This window comes from Dipodomys merriami, unplaced genomic scaffold, assembly GCF_024711535.1.
Source record: "Dipodomys merriami isolate MVZ:Mamm:240054 unplaced genomic scaffold, mDipMer1.0.p SCAF_1, whole genome shotgun sequence".
Lineage (NCBI taxonomy): Eukaryota > Metazoa > Chordata > Mammalia > Rodentia > Heteromyidae > Dipodomys > Dipodomys merriami.
The window spans coordinates 8,351,666-8,367,667 of NW_027202270.1; the positions used below are offsets into that span (position 1 = coordinate 8,351,666).

Consider the following 16,002-nt stretch of genomic DNA (forward strand, 5'->3'; position numbering starts at 1 on the left):
AGCCACCCCACGGATGAGTTCATGTGTGCCAGCCGAGATCTATGCTGGGGAACAGTGCACAGAATGGCATGGTTGTCTGTAAAAACAGAAGGCTCAGGACAGTGTTGGCCAAGCGCCTGGGTCTCCCCGGCCCAGTGAGGAATGCAGGAACGTGGGATGCTGAGCCGTGGCGAGGCAGCACCTGGGCACACAGAGGCCGTGGCCATCTGCCCCCTGTAATAAGCTTCTGCCTCATAAGTTTCTGCCTCTGATGATCAGAAGAATAACACGAAAAACATCTGTTCCCTTGTATGGGGATTCCACAGGTTAGAATATAGAGATGGGTAACTGTGGTGCATCCTGGGGGACCCGAAGGCCATCGTGGTCCATAATAACCGTGGCTTCGTGAAGATGTCCTTTGTGTGGTCATGCTGCCAGAAAACTCTCAATGGATGCGCAAGTGACGGAATATCGCATCTTAAAAAAAGAGAGGAATTACAAGGGATACAGTTATTGCCAAAACCCATAAAAATAAAAGGCCAAACATGCTGACAATTGAGTATTATCTGGGATGTTCATCAAATCTGTTTTGTTGAAGATGTTCAAGTCTCAATGCTTAACTATTTGGCCAAAAATGTTGCTTTTCAGCCTTATTTGAAAAATAAATGTGGTAATTTTGTGCTGAGTTGTATTAAATTACTCTGATTGAATTGGTTAGGGCATTGCCAGAAATTCAGTGATCATCTGACTGCTGTGTGCATGCGTGTGTGCAAACACACACAGACATACACAGACACACAGAAACACACACAGACCTACACAGACACACAGAAACACACACACACAGAAACAAACACACACACACACACACACACACACACACACACACACACACACACACACACACATACTACCACTCTACTTGAGCCCCAGCTCCACTTCCTTCTTTTTTGGTAGTTTAGTGGAGATACGAATCTCATGGACTTTTTTGCCCAGGCTGGCTTTGAACCTTGATCCTCAGATCTCAACAGCTTGAATAGGTAGCATTACAGTTGTGAGCCACTGGTGCCCAGCCTGACTGCTTTTTTTTAAGTTTTCAATTTCCAACCTTTGTTGGTGGCATATAAATCATTACTGTTCCATGTCACTTGATTCCTATTGATTAACTTCAGGGGAACTTACAAAAATGTGACAGTTTGTTTTGAGGTAGATGAGGCTTTCCTGTGTGTTATTCTTTTAGCTGTGTCCATGTTACTTGATAATCATTGGGAAAATAAAAACTGAGATCCCTGGGGGAAGAGGCCCTGTGGACCAGAATGAAGAATGGCCAGATCTATGCTGATCTCCCAGTTGGATCTTTGATATTCTAAATTCAGGAAAGTGTCTTCCAGGTCTCTGGAGGCAGGATTGGGATCTAAGATGCAGGCTGAGGCAGTGGGAGGTTGCTGGTTTTCCCATGAAAATGCGGAGACCTGAAAAGGCCCCTGAGAAAAATACCTGGCAGAATATTGCGGGTAGTTGGGGATGATGCAGATTAAAGGCCACCCAGTCTTTATGGCGAGTGCAGAGAGGAGGCTGTAGATACAGATGGTGTGGAATTAAAGACCATCCATTCTGAACTGCCTGACACAAGTAAGTCCTTAGGGTGAACATGGTTAGGGAGTTCTGTTGCACTCTTTTTTTGTTTTTTGTTTTTTGAGTTCTCTCCCTTGGCCTCAAGGCCCTGGCGAAGGACAGAGGACAGGACAATCCCAGTGCCTGCCGGGGAGGGGGGAGGGGGCGGGGGGGGGGGGGAGGGAAGGTCACAGGGCGTGGCCCCGCTTGCACAATTTGTACCAAGTAATGAAGTGGAGAGAAAATGAAGTAAATGCCGTCCGTCTGGCTATTATTTGCTTCATGCTTCTTTTGCCTCATGCTTCTTTTTCTTGAGGCTGTTGGGAACAACAAGCACAACATTATTTACATTCTTATCTGGGTCACAATGCAGTTTGTCACCCTCTCCCAAGGGGGGGGGCGCGGCGCGGGGCTGCTAGGAGAAGCAGACACTCATTACATACACATCTCTCACTATCGCCCAACACCAGCTGCTAGTCCACCTCTCAAATAACAGTAGATTTTTAATTAAAAAATAAACTTATAATACATGTTCATTGTAAAAAGGCAACAAAGTAGATGTTGAGGTGATAGTCAAAGTAATCTATTCTGGAAGTAATCCAGTCCACTGAAGCTTTTGCATACATAGTTGAACACATAGTTATTTCTTCTCCCCTCTTCCTTTTGTCCTTCCCTTTTCCTTTCATTCCTTTCCTTTTGTACCTACACTGGGACTTGAACTCAGGTCCTCAAGCTCTCAGTTGGCTTTTTCATTCATGCTCTACCCCTTGAGCCATGTCTCCAGTTCTGGCTTTTGGTTGGTTAAGTGGAGATAAGGGTCTCTTGGCTTTCTCTGCCTGGGCTGGCTTCAAGCCATGATCCTCAGGTCTCGGCCTTCCGAGTGTACAGGCATGTAATCCAGACACAATAGTTTCCTTTTCTTTTTAAAATATAATTTTATAGTTATTATTAAGATGTAGCAGTTTTCTCTTCTTTTTTTACGTGAAAAAAAGCTTTCTGTTACTATTCTGTGGAGTTTTATATTGCACGTTCTTTGTTAAATAGGTGCTGTGCTCTATAGAAAGCTATTTCCTTGGCCAGTCTGAGATAAACAATTTCTTAAGAAGAGCCTCTGGATTTGAGTCTGAATTCCAGCGCTTCCCTTCCCTGGCCTTGTGGTCTTTTACATTCTTTCCTCAATTTCCTATTTGTGAAATGGGAAATAAGGGACTCTGTCTCACAGGGTCATGAGGACCAAATTCAACGCAGTGTGAGGATGTGACACATGGTATTCGCGGCACGTGAATCTTAGGTGCTCCGCCAATTTGGTTTTGAACATGGATTCAGGCACGTTCTCTCCCAAAGCGGCGCTGAGGCTCGCTGGAGTACCTCGCTCCGAACCTTCACCTTCACAAGACCATCCTCCAGCGTGCCACATTCTATCCCACCTGTTTACCTATGTTCCTGTTTCTTTTGGAGACTTAGAAAGTATTTGCTATTGAAAAAAAATTATCTTTAAGTAATTTTAGCATTGTGTGTCTAGCAGTTGGGACACACAGTCAGGTAAAAAGTCAGGAGAAAGATTTAAAGTAGGGCTAAAGGGCAGGGTGGAATTTGCTACTTTCTCATAAGGTGTGCTTTTATACCCGTCTCAGGTCCTGAATGGGTATATATACACACATGTGTGCTCATGGGTACACACACACACACACACACACACACACACACACACACACACACACACACACACACACACACACACACACACACACACACACACACACACACACACACACACACACACACACACACACACACACAGTCCCTTCCACACAGTCCCTTGCTGTTGAAACACTTCACTTTCAGAGGTGAGGGGCTGGAGCGGCCTGGCTGATCACAGTTGCTTTCTGTTGCTTCTCTTCAGGGCTGCATTGTGAGCTGTTTAAGGACCCCTGTGCCAATGTCAGCTGTCTGAATGGAGGCACCTGTGACAGCGAAGGCCTGAACGGCACGTGCGTCTGTGCGCCGGGGTTTACAGGTAAGACACCTCCAAGCTGCCGTTACCCAGGTGAGAATCCTCCTGTCCTCTGCACACGAAGAGGGATCCCATTGCAAAACAGGAGGAGGCATGGCTCACATGCAGAATTTTCAGACAGTCCACTATGTTGTCACTCAGAGAGGCTCTGTGGAAATCAGCATTTGGTGCTTTGGTCTGCTGAGCTGTAGCTTTATTACTTAGTTATGCATATTTGGGGGAATGTTTTATTATCCTCAAGTAGTTCTACAAAGGAGGTGCCATTCATCAAAGCAGTTTATGAACACAGTGCATCTTGATCAATGTCCCTTTTCCACATTCTCACCCACCCCTCCCAACCCACCCCTTCCATCTCACGCACCCCTTCCCTCACTTTTCTTAATTTTTTAGGTTATATATATATATATATATGTATATATATATATGTATATACACACACATATAGTCATTTAAACACAGCAATTTGTGTATGCAATGCATATTGATCTCTTCATCCCTTCAACATCCTCACACTCCTTCCGCCCACCCCTTCCCATATTTTTCTCTATTCTGTGGTATACCCAGTGCATTCCTGCCTGCATTCTCCTCTCTTCCCCATTCATTCTCCTCTCCCTTTCCCTTTGTTCCCCCCACACTTGCAGAACTATAGCTTTAACACATGAGAGATGGTCTGTTGTGAGTTCTTGTCAACACACTTGTGTTAATACACATCAGGAGGGGCAGGTGTGTCTTGTATTCAACTACCGCACTTACTTTTATTGAACCATGTAAAAGTAACAGAATTTTGCAACTGGAAGACAATTGGTGGTGGCAGAAGGGAAGGGGAGGTACTCTCGAGTGAGGGACTCAATCCTAGCATGGGGGTCTTTATTCTTTTCTTTTTCTTATTGTGCCAGTATTGAAACATTATCTCAGGGATTGGGCATGGTTCCCTAGATTTTTCTGCACATAGCTGGTGCGCTACCACTTGAGCCACAGCTCCACTTCCAGCCTTTTGGTGGTTAGTTGGGGACAAAAGTCTTGCACATTTTCCTGTCCCGGTTGACTTCAAACTGATGAGATCCTCTGATCTCATCCTCTTGAGTACCTATGATTATAGATGTGAGCCACAAGGGCCCATCTGGGTGCTTTATTCTAAGTCCTCAATCTTATCAGCTTCAGGGAACTGGTCAGCCTCTGAAAGAAGAGGTGAAATGCGTACAAATGGAGCAAATTTCCTTCACATTCTCAAAGAAAGAACTACCAGAGCACAAAACAATCCAACCTTCATTTTCTCTACAGAAACGTTTTCTCTGCATCTAGGATGCAGAACAAAGTCAAGATTTCCAGAGTTTTTCTTAGCCAAGAAAGGCCTGAGGGCCCCTGTGGTCTGAGGTTGGAAGGATGGACATATCCTCTAGAAGAGGTGGACAGATAAGCTACAGGAGGACATGTGCTGTGCTTTGCTGGGGAGCACTGTACTGTGAGCATCGTGGTCTCTTTTTGCTACACCACCACTGCCCCCTCCCCACCTCAGCCTTCCACAGTGCCTTCCAGAGCAGCCTCATCGCCCAGTTAGAGATGGTCCTAAAAAGCACACTGTGAGAGGAGCAGTTACAGGTGTTCCTTCCATTGATCTGTGTCACAGCCTGTGTTTTCCTGGGACCAAGAGGTGGCCTGCTCCAGCCAAGGATAACACAGATGGCTTTGTTTAGCTGAGTGCTTTTTAGACATGCTCAGCCATTTATGTGTCAGTCAGCAGAGGCAAAAATATAGTATCAGGAAAAGTGTCCTGAGGATTTTTTTCCAGGTATTTTTATCCCATTAGTAATATTAAAAAAAATTGGGCTGGAAAGGTGGCTCAGTGGTAGAGCGCCTGCCTTGCATGCATGAGGCTCTGGGTTCGATTCCTCAGCACCACATAAGCAGAAAAGGCTGGAAGTGGCGCTGTGGCTCAAGTGGTAGAGTGCTAGCCTTGAGCTGAGAGCTGAGGGACAGCGCCCAGGCCAAGAGTTCAGGCCCCACAACCGAAACAACAACAACAACAACAAAACCCTTAAAAGTGCACTACTAGAAAGTATCTGTTATTAACACTTTAATATATTTTGATACCAGGAATTTTCCTGACAGTCTCTGTGTATAATATATTCACCAGGGGCTGGGAAGGTGGCTCAGTGGTAGAGTGCTTGCCTTGCATGCATGAGGCCCTGGGTTCAATTCCTCAGCACCACATAAGCAGAAAAAAAAAAAGCCGGAAGTGGTGCTGTGGCTCAAGTGGTAGAACACTTGCCTTGAGCTGAAGAACTGAGGGACAGTGCCCAGGCCCAGAGTTCAGACCCCACGACTGGACCCAAAAAAATATATATATTCACCAATACTTGAACATAAAAGGAATCATATTGCCCACACTATTTTGCAACTTAACTTTTACTTAAATATACATATATTATGTATGTGTTACCACATCAAGAAACATGCCTGTTTTATCACTTATTCTGGATGCTTTGTAGTCCATTATATTATACCATGTAGTCTAGTATATCATGATATTGTTATTAGTCTGTCTTTTATATTATATCTTGATATTTTTATTAATCCATTTTCAATTTGACATTTGAACAGTTGAGAACTTTGACCTATTATAAACAATACTGAAAGGAATTCACACAAATACACACACTCTCTCTTTCTCTCTCTCTCTCTCTCTCACACACACACATACACATTTATTTACCAGTACTGCAGGGTCTAATACTCTAGTTTGGCTTTCTTGCTCATGGCTGGTGCTCTGCCATTTGAACCGCATCTCCAGTCTAACATTTTGCTGGTTAGTTGGAGATAGAATCTTGTGGACTTTTCTGTTAGAGAAGCTTTGGGTTGGGATTAACCACGACTTTTCTGTTAGAGAAGCTTTGGGTTGGGATTAACCACGTCCCAATCTCATGAATAGCTAGGATTACAGGCATGGGCCACCGGTACTTGGCAAAAGGAATATTTTTGCATGAACATCTTTGTATATCTATATTTTGGTGTGACTTTCCCTGGAATAGGATCTCAGGAGCTAGAAGATTGTATACAGTTTTCCTTCTTATTCTCTGAGGAAAAACTAAACCCAGTGCAATAAGCTCCACTTCCTCCAGCAGTGGCAAGACCACGCACTGCCTCGTCCCCTTCTGTCACCCTGGGGGGCCAGCTCGGTGTTGTGGCTTTCATTCCTACAGAAGTTCACATTTTAACCATTTATTTCTTGTTGCTTGTGTTTCTTCTTGGATGGACTCTCCACTCCCACCTTTTAGCTGCTTTTTTTCCTAGAGCATTCAGCACGACCTTCATGTGACATAGCTCTAGTATTAAGTATATCAGATCTTATCTGACAAGGTAATAAGTACGTTTCCTTCCTCATTTGACTTTCAAATGTGTATAAAGTGTTTCATATATCATGCTTTAATTTTATGTAATTAAACCTTCATATTTTCTTTTGATTTATTTTCTTGTTTCATGAAAGATTCTGCTCATCAAGACTTTATGCTCATCTATATCATTGTAATCATAAGGGAGTTCATTCTGTGCATTTAACTCTTTAATTCATTTCAAATTTGCTCCGCTATGTCATCAGAGAGAAAAATGTAATCTTTTCTCCAAAAGACTTTGCAAATCTCCACCTGCCTACTCTTTGATGAGTCCCGGTGACACCTGAAAATGCTAGATTCTCTTCCCCCTTTCTCTTTAAATATTTGAGCTCATCAAAAGGTACTGCCACATCCCCAGGTTGTGCTTCTCAGAAGCTGGGGAGCGATAGTCTGTGCAGTTTGCTTCTTCCTGCTTCTTGCAGCCAACCTACCCCAGATCCCTGAAACCTTTTCCAGAGCCTTTGACTCTTCAGAATCATCAGCAGTGGACTTCGCTTCCTGCCTACAGCAGGGTTACCCCTCCAAAGAGGCCTCCCCACACCCAGCCCCCCTCACCCCAACCCATCTACCAAACCGCGGGGACTAGATAATGATGGGAATGGGATCTTGTCATCCCTTTACCTAAAATCACCTACCTAGCGGCATTTTATTTTCCTTCAGAAAACTTTCCAAGTCTTATATCCGATATCAGGCATATCAGAATGGTCTGACCCCCAGCCCCCCTTTTCTGGCTTGTCCCAGAATACCCACCATCAGCTCTTCCAAGAATGTACTGTGCCTTGGTCTCCTGCCTGCACCCCCATTTCCAATCCCCCCACATACACTCAGCCAGCACCCCCCTCTGCATCTCTTCATGTTGCCCGCCTGGGTAAATGGGGAGCTGTAAGATCCAGGAACATAGGTTTAAACACTACTCTAGCTGGCAATAAATGTCTATATTTAGTGATGATAGGTTTTCAGCACAACACACAGACAAAGCATAGTTGGAGTAATTGGGGGAAGTGTGCTATAATGTGCTTCTCCATGGAAAACGCATTTTGTGGCCAAACCCGTTTGGGGTATGGTGCAGACCACATAGGGACTCATAAAGGATGTTCCCGTCCTGAGCGCTTGGAGAGGTCTTCCCGTAAAGAATCCTATTCGCCTTTAGTTTTCAAATATATTTGCTCACAGAACCACTTGTGTTTCCTATAAACAGAACCTTTTGTACCCTGAGAACTTGTGCTTCACGAGAGAACTTGATAAAATACTAACTCCTGCTATCTGGGTAGGATGAAGCCACCATTCTCCGAGGCTGAGGCCTTGTGTTTGAGGTTTAGCAAAGCCCACACTCAGCCAGCTGGCCGGGAGTTCCCTGACCACGTGGCGGAACCAGGCGAGTCCAGCAATCCAGTGTTGCATTTACCTTACAGATGCACTCGCTTGTGTGAGGGCTGTTTGTTTTTGCAGAACTCGGGCTTCTGCTTGAAAATATGTTCGTTCCACGCTTCTGAACGCAGAGAGCCATTCATACACCAAGCCTGGTTTCCCTTCCTCCTAGCTCGCTCACCAGGCCCTCACTGTCTTAGCTCTGGTACATTCTTCATGGCTTTGTGTCCATCCAAACCACTGACACTTTGCCACCGTGACAGGTGTGTAGCAATGCATCATTGTGAGATCAATTTTCAGTTTTCCTACATATAACATTTCATATATATCTATGAAATATATAAGGAATAAATTATATGAATTATAAAGAATAACATTTATTATAAAATACATAGCATATATATATTCCTGTATGCATAACATCTTGTCCTATATTTATTTGACATCTATATATCATCTTAGGGAAGGGTCTATACTTGTTTTGTCCATTTTTTTAAATTCTGCCAGCTCATAACAAATGTGCGTGCTAGCAACCTGCCTTAGGATCATTGATGTTGACCCTGATCATGTTTGTCAGTTTTTCTCACAGAATGTTACTGTTTTCTCTCCCCTTTATACTTCTCTCTGTGGCAGGAAGTCTCTTTGAAGGCAGAGAAATTACGAGATTTCTGTGGAATTTTCCATGAGAGACTTATGTTACAGCAGTGTTGGTTTGTTGTTGTTGTTGTTTGTTTTTTGCACCTACATATTTTCTGGAATGCAAGATATTCTAGTCTCATTTGTGTACTTCCTGTCCTGGTCCTAGAACTATTTAGTTCTCCAGTGATCTCTGGGTCCCCAGGGAATGAGGTTACGAACAAAGGATCTAGGTGCCAACCCTGCTTGCTTTGCCAGATCCCCTTAGTTGACAGAACGAGGAAGTACATGTGTGTCTATTAACTCATGCATAGAATATATATACACATATCTGTAATATCATACTATGGAGCTACCTCTCCCTCCGTGAATTCTTAGTGACATCACAGGGGTCACTTCAGTCCTTCTCCCTTTGCTTATTTGTGAATTCCCATGCCAGTAGCAACATGCAGCATGCATTTATGTAACTATTCAGGCTCATATACATGTACAGTGCTATCAGTATTGTTAACCAATGTCCTCGTGGGAAATAGCTTTAGCAAGCAGAATGCAGCGGTACCTGCTGCTCTTTTTTTTTTTTTTCTTGAAAAATATATGTATTTTCTTTTTTAAATTTTATTTTATTTTATTTGAGAACATACTGTACAGAGGGGCTACAATTACATGGGCAGGATAATGCATACATTTCTTACCAAGCATTGCAGCCTCCTCCTTTGTTTACCCTTCACCTCCCTTCCCAGCCTCCCCCCTCCCCCCCACCCAATTATACCCCCCTCCCCCCACACACCGACATTGTAAAGCTGGTTTTGACATGACATTTTGTACTTCTCATTGTTGCAACAGGTCCACCTGAATCCTTAAACGACTTGTTTGTCCCCATCTCCTCCACATGTTATACTGACATCAAATATAGTGAAAGCGGGGGTTACACTGTGGGGGAGGGACATACAAAGCAACAAAGAAATAATCTTATAAATGCGTTAGAAACACATGCATGAAAGAAACGAAAACATTAAAATACATATTTAAGGGTTCATTTTCCTAACATCACATTATCTGACCTTTTCCGCTTGACTCATACCTATACTAGATATTGCAAATAAGGGAAACCATGGGACCTATGCTTCTTTGGGCCTGGCTTACTTCACTTAATATAATTTTTTCCAAACCTTTCCATTTCCTAACAAATGGGGCAATGTCATTCTTTCTGATGGAGGCATAGAATTCCATTGTGTATATATACCACATTTTCTTGATCCATTCATCTACTGAGGGGCATCTGGGTTGGTTCCATATCTTAGCTATGGTAAATAATGCTGCAATAAACATAGTTGTGCTTGTAGCTGTGGTCTTGTTTGTAAACATTTGGGTAAATGCCCAAAAGTGGGATTGCTGGATCATAGGGGAGATCTATGTGAAGTCTTTTGAGGAACCTCCATACTGCTTTCCAAAGTGGTTGAACAAGTTTACATTCCCACCAACAATGAAGTAAGGTTCCTTTCTGTCCACATCCCCTCCAGCATCTGTTGTTGTTAGAGTTCTTGATTTTTGCTGTTCTAACTGGAGTGAGGTGATATCTCAATGTTGTTTTGATTTGCATTTCTTTTATGGCTAGGGATGTTGAACATTTCTTCATGTGTCTATTGGCCATCCTTCTTTCTTCTTCAGAGAAGCTTCTCTTTAAGTCTTTCGCCCACTTATTTATTGGGCAGTTGTTTCTTTGAGGATTTGTTGTTGGGTGGTTTAATTTTTTGAGTTCCAAGTATATTTTAGATATGAGACCCTTGTCCGTTGTATGGCTAGTAAAGATCTTCTCCCAATCGGTGGGCTTTCTATTGATCTTGCCAGCTATGTCATTTGCCCTGCAGAAGCTCTGCAATCTTATGCAATCCCATTTGTCCAACCTTTCTTTGATTTGTTGTGCTTCTGGGTCTCTATTCAGAAAATTTCGGCCTGAGCCAAGGAGACCTAGGGTTTCTCCTATTCCATCCTGTAATGTTTTCAGAGTGTCTGCTTTGAGTTCAAGGTCTTTGATCCATTTGGAGTTGATTCTGGCCTGCTGCTCTTTTCACTTAGTCTGACCAGTGTCACTCATTCCCAAAGTGACTTAGGTCAGCACCTCTCCACACTCCCAAGTTTTTTTGGTGTTGGTCCTTGGGCTTGAACTCAGTATTCTTGGTTAGCTATTTTGTTCAAGGCTAGTTTTTTAGCTACACATCTATTTTCTGCTTTTAATTGATAAAAATTAGATTAAAATGTCTTGGATTTGTTTGTCCTGGCTAGTACTGAACCACATTCTTCAGATCTTAGCCTGAGCAGCTAGAATGACAAGTGTGGGTGTCACCAGTGCCCAGTCCACTTACCTGCTTCCCATACAGAATGGATTTAAAACAGACTGGGTTCTTCAAACTGCAGCTTCAATTTCCTTCTCTTTGCCTTCCCCCCTTCCCTTCACACCCCTCCCCTACATCTCCTGTTCTTCCCACTCCCACTTTCACTGTTTGTTTGGTATGTAGAGAAATAGAGTTTCATTTCTTAAGCACCATTCCTTGGAAAGGTTATGCATCTTTCCTTCACTGATTAACTTTTGAACCTTAGTCAGAAATCAGTTGGTCATATGTATGGGATCTATTTGGAGTTTCCTGTTGTTTTTCATGGCTTTGTGTGTCGGTTTCTCTGCCAATACAACTCAGCCTTGATTCATGCAAACTATTGCAGCCACATGACTATTGAAATTGGGTAGGAGCATTCCTATCATGTTACTCCTTTTCTTTTTTTTCAAAATTGTTTGGGTGCTAGTCATGGTGGGTTAAGTTGCTCAATGGTTTGATCCGACTGTCTCTTTCTCCTAAGCTCTGGCCTTTCTCTGTGGCAGATAGGTCACTTGTCAGATAGGTCACTTGGAGCTTTGTAAATTGGGCTTGACGTTCTGGGGAGGTGAGTGTGGAGTAACCTCTGTTCTAGAGAGTGGTTATACCTTACTGCTCAATGGTGGGTGGCTTCGCCGATTGTCCCGAGTGGCCAATGAAACCCCTGCACCCTGGCCGGTGGGAGCTCACTGTCCTCTGTGAGCTTAGGGCACTCACTGTTCGTCTTGTATTTTGTTTGCCAGTCTCCTAAGAGCTTCAACTTACACACGGTATTCAGCAACACACTCAAGGGCACAGACTATTTCTGGTGCATTTATTTTTCTTTTTCTTGGTGGTTTGTGTCTTCCCTACAAATTACCTTGGCTTCCACACACTCCAACCTTTGTCTCCTCAATTTAGTGAAACCATGGTGTTCCAAATTGGTCACAGGCAGAAACCAAGAATGATTGTGGGGCTCAGCTGTGTCATGAGCTGCCTAGGATCTAAAGCTTAAAAGTGTGTGTGTGTGTGTGTGTGTGTGTGTGTGTGTGTGTGTGTGTGTGTGTGTGTGTGTGTGTGTGTGTGTGTGTGTGTATGTTTAAAAAAAATATTCCATCCAGTTGTCTAGCTGTTTATTGTGAGGGGCTAAGACAGTGATTCCATAATGACAGAAGAAATCCCAAATGCTTATTAAGACCTGTGTCTAAAGCCTGATGTGTAACTAAAACATTTTACCCAGAGCCTGGCACATGGAAGGCACATTGCAATTACAAAGATTGTCATTCTATCTTTCAGTGTGAACTCTATTAACCCAAGAATATCTTAACAGTGGTCTTACTAGTTGGGATTTTTTTCTTCTTACTGTTCCTAACTTATTCAAAGAGAACATACAGAATTAATCAGTATACTTGTATGAATAAGTACTACTAAATATACCTACTATACACAGTGACGAAAACAGGAGATTGAGAAGAAATTGTGAAACAGTCAAAGTTCAGAATGAGCCTCCTTGCCAGCCTTGCTCAAGTTAAAAAAATTATTCTGTATTCTCTTTACACATTCTTATTCAGGAATAACAACTTAAGACCACTTGATTTTACTCTTAGATGGAAAAAATAGGAAGAAAGAAAGTTAACTCAAAGACAATTGTCTTAAGCCAACAAAAGCTTAAAAACTCTTCTACTAAACTCAGCTGAAGTGCATATTGATTGGCATTGGAGTGTCAGTGTAGAAATGCTTTGAAGACACCATGCTATCTATTGCTGTAGAGAATCATAAATGAAGCCAAATTTATTCCCAGTAATTTATAATAGACCTTGACTTTGTGAAGATAGATGACAGAAATCACGATCACTGTAAGGCAGAGAATAGCAGTCATCCTTGAGCATCTTCTGGTTGAAATCTCCTTGAATGGCTCCATCACTGAAGTCCTCCAGCGTGGCATACAAGAATGGCCCCCAACAGAGAGCCAGTTGATTCAACTGTAAGAAGTGTCAGTCTGTAAATTAGGCCAGTACAGTCCTTGTAGAAAGATCTGGAACTCTGCATTACTCCAGGGTCTGCCAGTACCAACATGCTCCCTAATTAGACCCGGGACTGGCTCCATTTACCGCCCCACGTCCCCCTCCCCCAGTACAACTCTAAGGACGCCAAATTGGAGTAGCCATGTTTGTGCAGCAGATAGGTACAGCCTTATCTCTGGGTCTCCATTCTTATGGATCATACATATTCAACAGATGCCTATAGAAAGAGTTCTTTCCTATTTTTCCTGTCATCTTTATTCCTATCTTCTAATCTGTTGAGTCCCCAGAATGGGAAGTTTTAGGGATCTGAGCCTTTTGATTCTTTGAGAGGAGCTTAGTCATATCTCAGACGTAATATACATGCCGGGTTACTCTGATCCTGACCAAGCTCCTTGCGGAGCTGTGGGCCGAGCAGGCCAATAGACAGCACAGACAGCTCTGGGACTAGCGCTGAGTTCAGGAAATTAGAAGACTGGGATGTTGACATTGGACTTCCTGGAGCAGAATGGGGCCTTTGAGTTTACCGACTGCCAGAGGCAAGGGGGAGCGTGCCCATTTCTGTGCAGGCAGCAGGTCATTCCACTCCAGAATCTGCAGTGTTCCGATCACCGGCTACAGTAAGCTTATTTAGTGAATGCTTCAGTCAACCTGGTCTTCCTAAAGGATTAGGAAGCAGTACTGATGTATAGACCTAACAAAGTCTTTGATTTTTGTCCTTCTCCATTTCTCATCCTGTTCTGGTTGAGATGGCTCTTTAACTAGTCTATCATATAATGTCACATGTAGTGTCATCTATCCTCTTTTCTTCTTGGAGTGATTATGCCATAAATACAAAGCCAACCTCAGGAATAGGTTGCTAAGAAAGAATCAATTTCATGTCCTTTCTGTCGATATAAATGACTATTTCAAGAAACAAATTTACTTAGATATTACTGTATTATAGTCAACCAAGTATGACCCAGAAGCAGTAAATAGTCCACTTGATAGATTTCACTCTCAAATGAAATTTGCAGACTCCAGCTACATAAAGACAATGAAATGGACCAGATTCGAAAGATTAGTATGTCATTCCTCCTCCATGGTGGTCTATGAGCGACCAGTGGCGGTTTCATAAACACAAAGTAAACCAGGAAAGGATTTTAATGTGAAACAATCTTGGAAGTAATTCCTGAATGTGCTGAAATATTGTCTCTTGAAAATGGGAGTAAAATGTTTTATTTTGCTCCTAGATTGTCTTTGATGGGGCCAATGGTAGCATTTTAGTTTTCCCTGCCTTTCAGCATTTATCTAAGCAAATGAGGGCTTATTTTGAAATTTTCTCTTTTTCAGTTTTGAACATTTTTATTTAAAGAGAGAATGCCTTGATTTGAAGCACCCTCTGGAGCTTTGATGAGAAGCACATCCATTGTCTATAAACTCATGGTGATGGCTGTGAAATCACTTGGAGATGGTTTTGTCCTTGTAACTGTTGATAACAAGCTATTTCCTGCAAGTCGCTGTTTGTTTTGGATGACGTGTGTTCTGGTTTGTAATTTCATACCAGGTTCTCAGAGGCAGGTAAAGATGCCTGAAATGGTCTCAGCACAGTCAGGAACGCAAGGTTACGTTCTTTCCCATAGGAGAAGATATACTGGAACAGATATGAATGCCCCCTGGGCATTCATATGCCCCCTGCTTCTAAGGGAAGATTAGGTCAGATTTGCACTAAACCCATACTTTGCAGCCATCTCTCCTTCCATGAGCATGATTGTCTCCGAGCTTTTCAATCTTCCTGAATTTCAGCCTTCAAATGTATCTGTGGATTTGGAAAGTGAAGCACATTTTCATAATCAGGCTAAGTGCATAGCCATGTCCAGAAAAGAGATAATATCCAGTTTGGCACTCCCCAGCACTTAGCTACACAATAGTCATAAACTATGAGTTTTCCACTTTCTGGAGTTTCAGAGAGATAAATAACACCCTTTGGCGGATGCCATCCAAAGTCAAACAGACTTTAGTAAAATTAGGAACCGACGTTTGCTTTACAGATCAGTCTTGGAAGGTTTCTTCAGACTTGGAAGACAGCTTTGGTTACCTGTTGACAGACTAAAAAGGAGATTTGTCTGACCAATGCCTTTTCTTGTGCAGCTTTTCTTAGCCAAAGATCCCTGCTCTGGAATTTTCTGAGAGGTCAGAGCTTGGTATACACCGGGGACGGTGACCACAGCCGTGTCACTGTTGCCCTCTCTTTTCTCCCTAGGGGAAGAGTGTGACATCGACATCAATGAATGCGACAGTAACCCGTGCCATCATGCTGGAACCTGCTTGGACCAGCCCAATGGCTACACCTGCCACTGTCCTCACGGCTGGGTGGGTGCAAACTGTGAAATCCGTAAGTATCTCCCCATCTCTTATGTAGTACTGCATTTTCCTTCAGCAACAAGAGATTGTCCACTGTGACCACAGGACAACCCCCCCCCTCCGTCACTGACCATGAGAGGTGCGGGAGGATCACCCGAGTGGCCCTTGCAGCCGTCAGTCCCAGTGGAGTCCTTCTGTTTCTGCATTATGCCTGCTCCACTCCTTTTTCGGGGGAGGGATTGCCTTTCCATGGGGACAAGTATCCTCAGATGTCATCCAGAGTTCACTGC

At 43.2% G+C, this 16,002-nt stretch overlaps 1 protein-coding gene across 1 annotated transcript in view; it reads left to right on the forward strand.

The window, feature by feature from the left end:
- Positions 1-16,002, forward strand: part of Dner (delta/notch like EGF repeat containing) — a 283,104-nt gene that overhangs the window by 255,895 nt on the left and 11,207 nt on the right. Inside the window, exons 10-11 of the mRNA XM_070015431.1 lie at positions 3,497-3,610; positions 15,612-15,743. Of these exons, the coding sequence (XP_069871532.1) occupies positions 3,497-3,610; positions 15,612-15,743 (246 nt within the window). The remainder of the gene's footprint in view (positions 1-3,496; positions 3,611-15,611; positions 15,744-16,002) is intronic.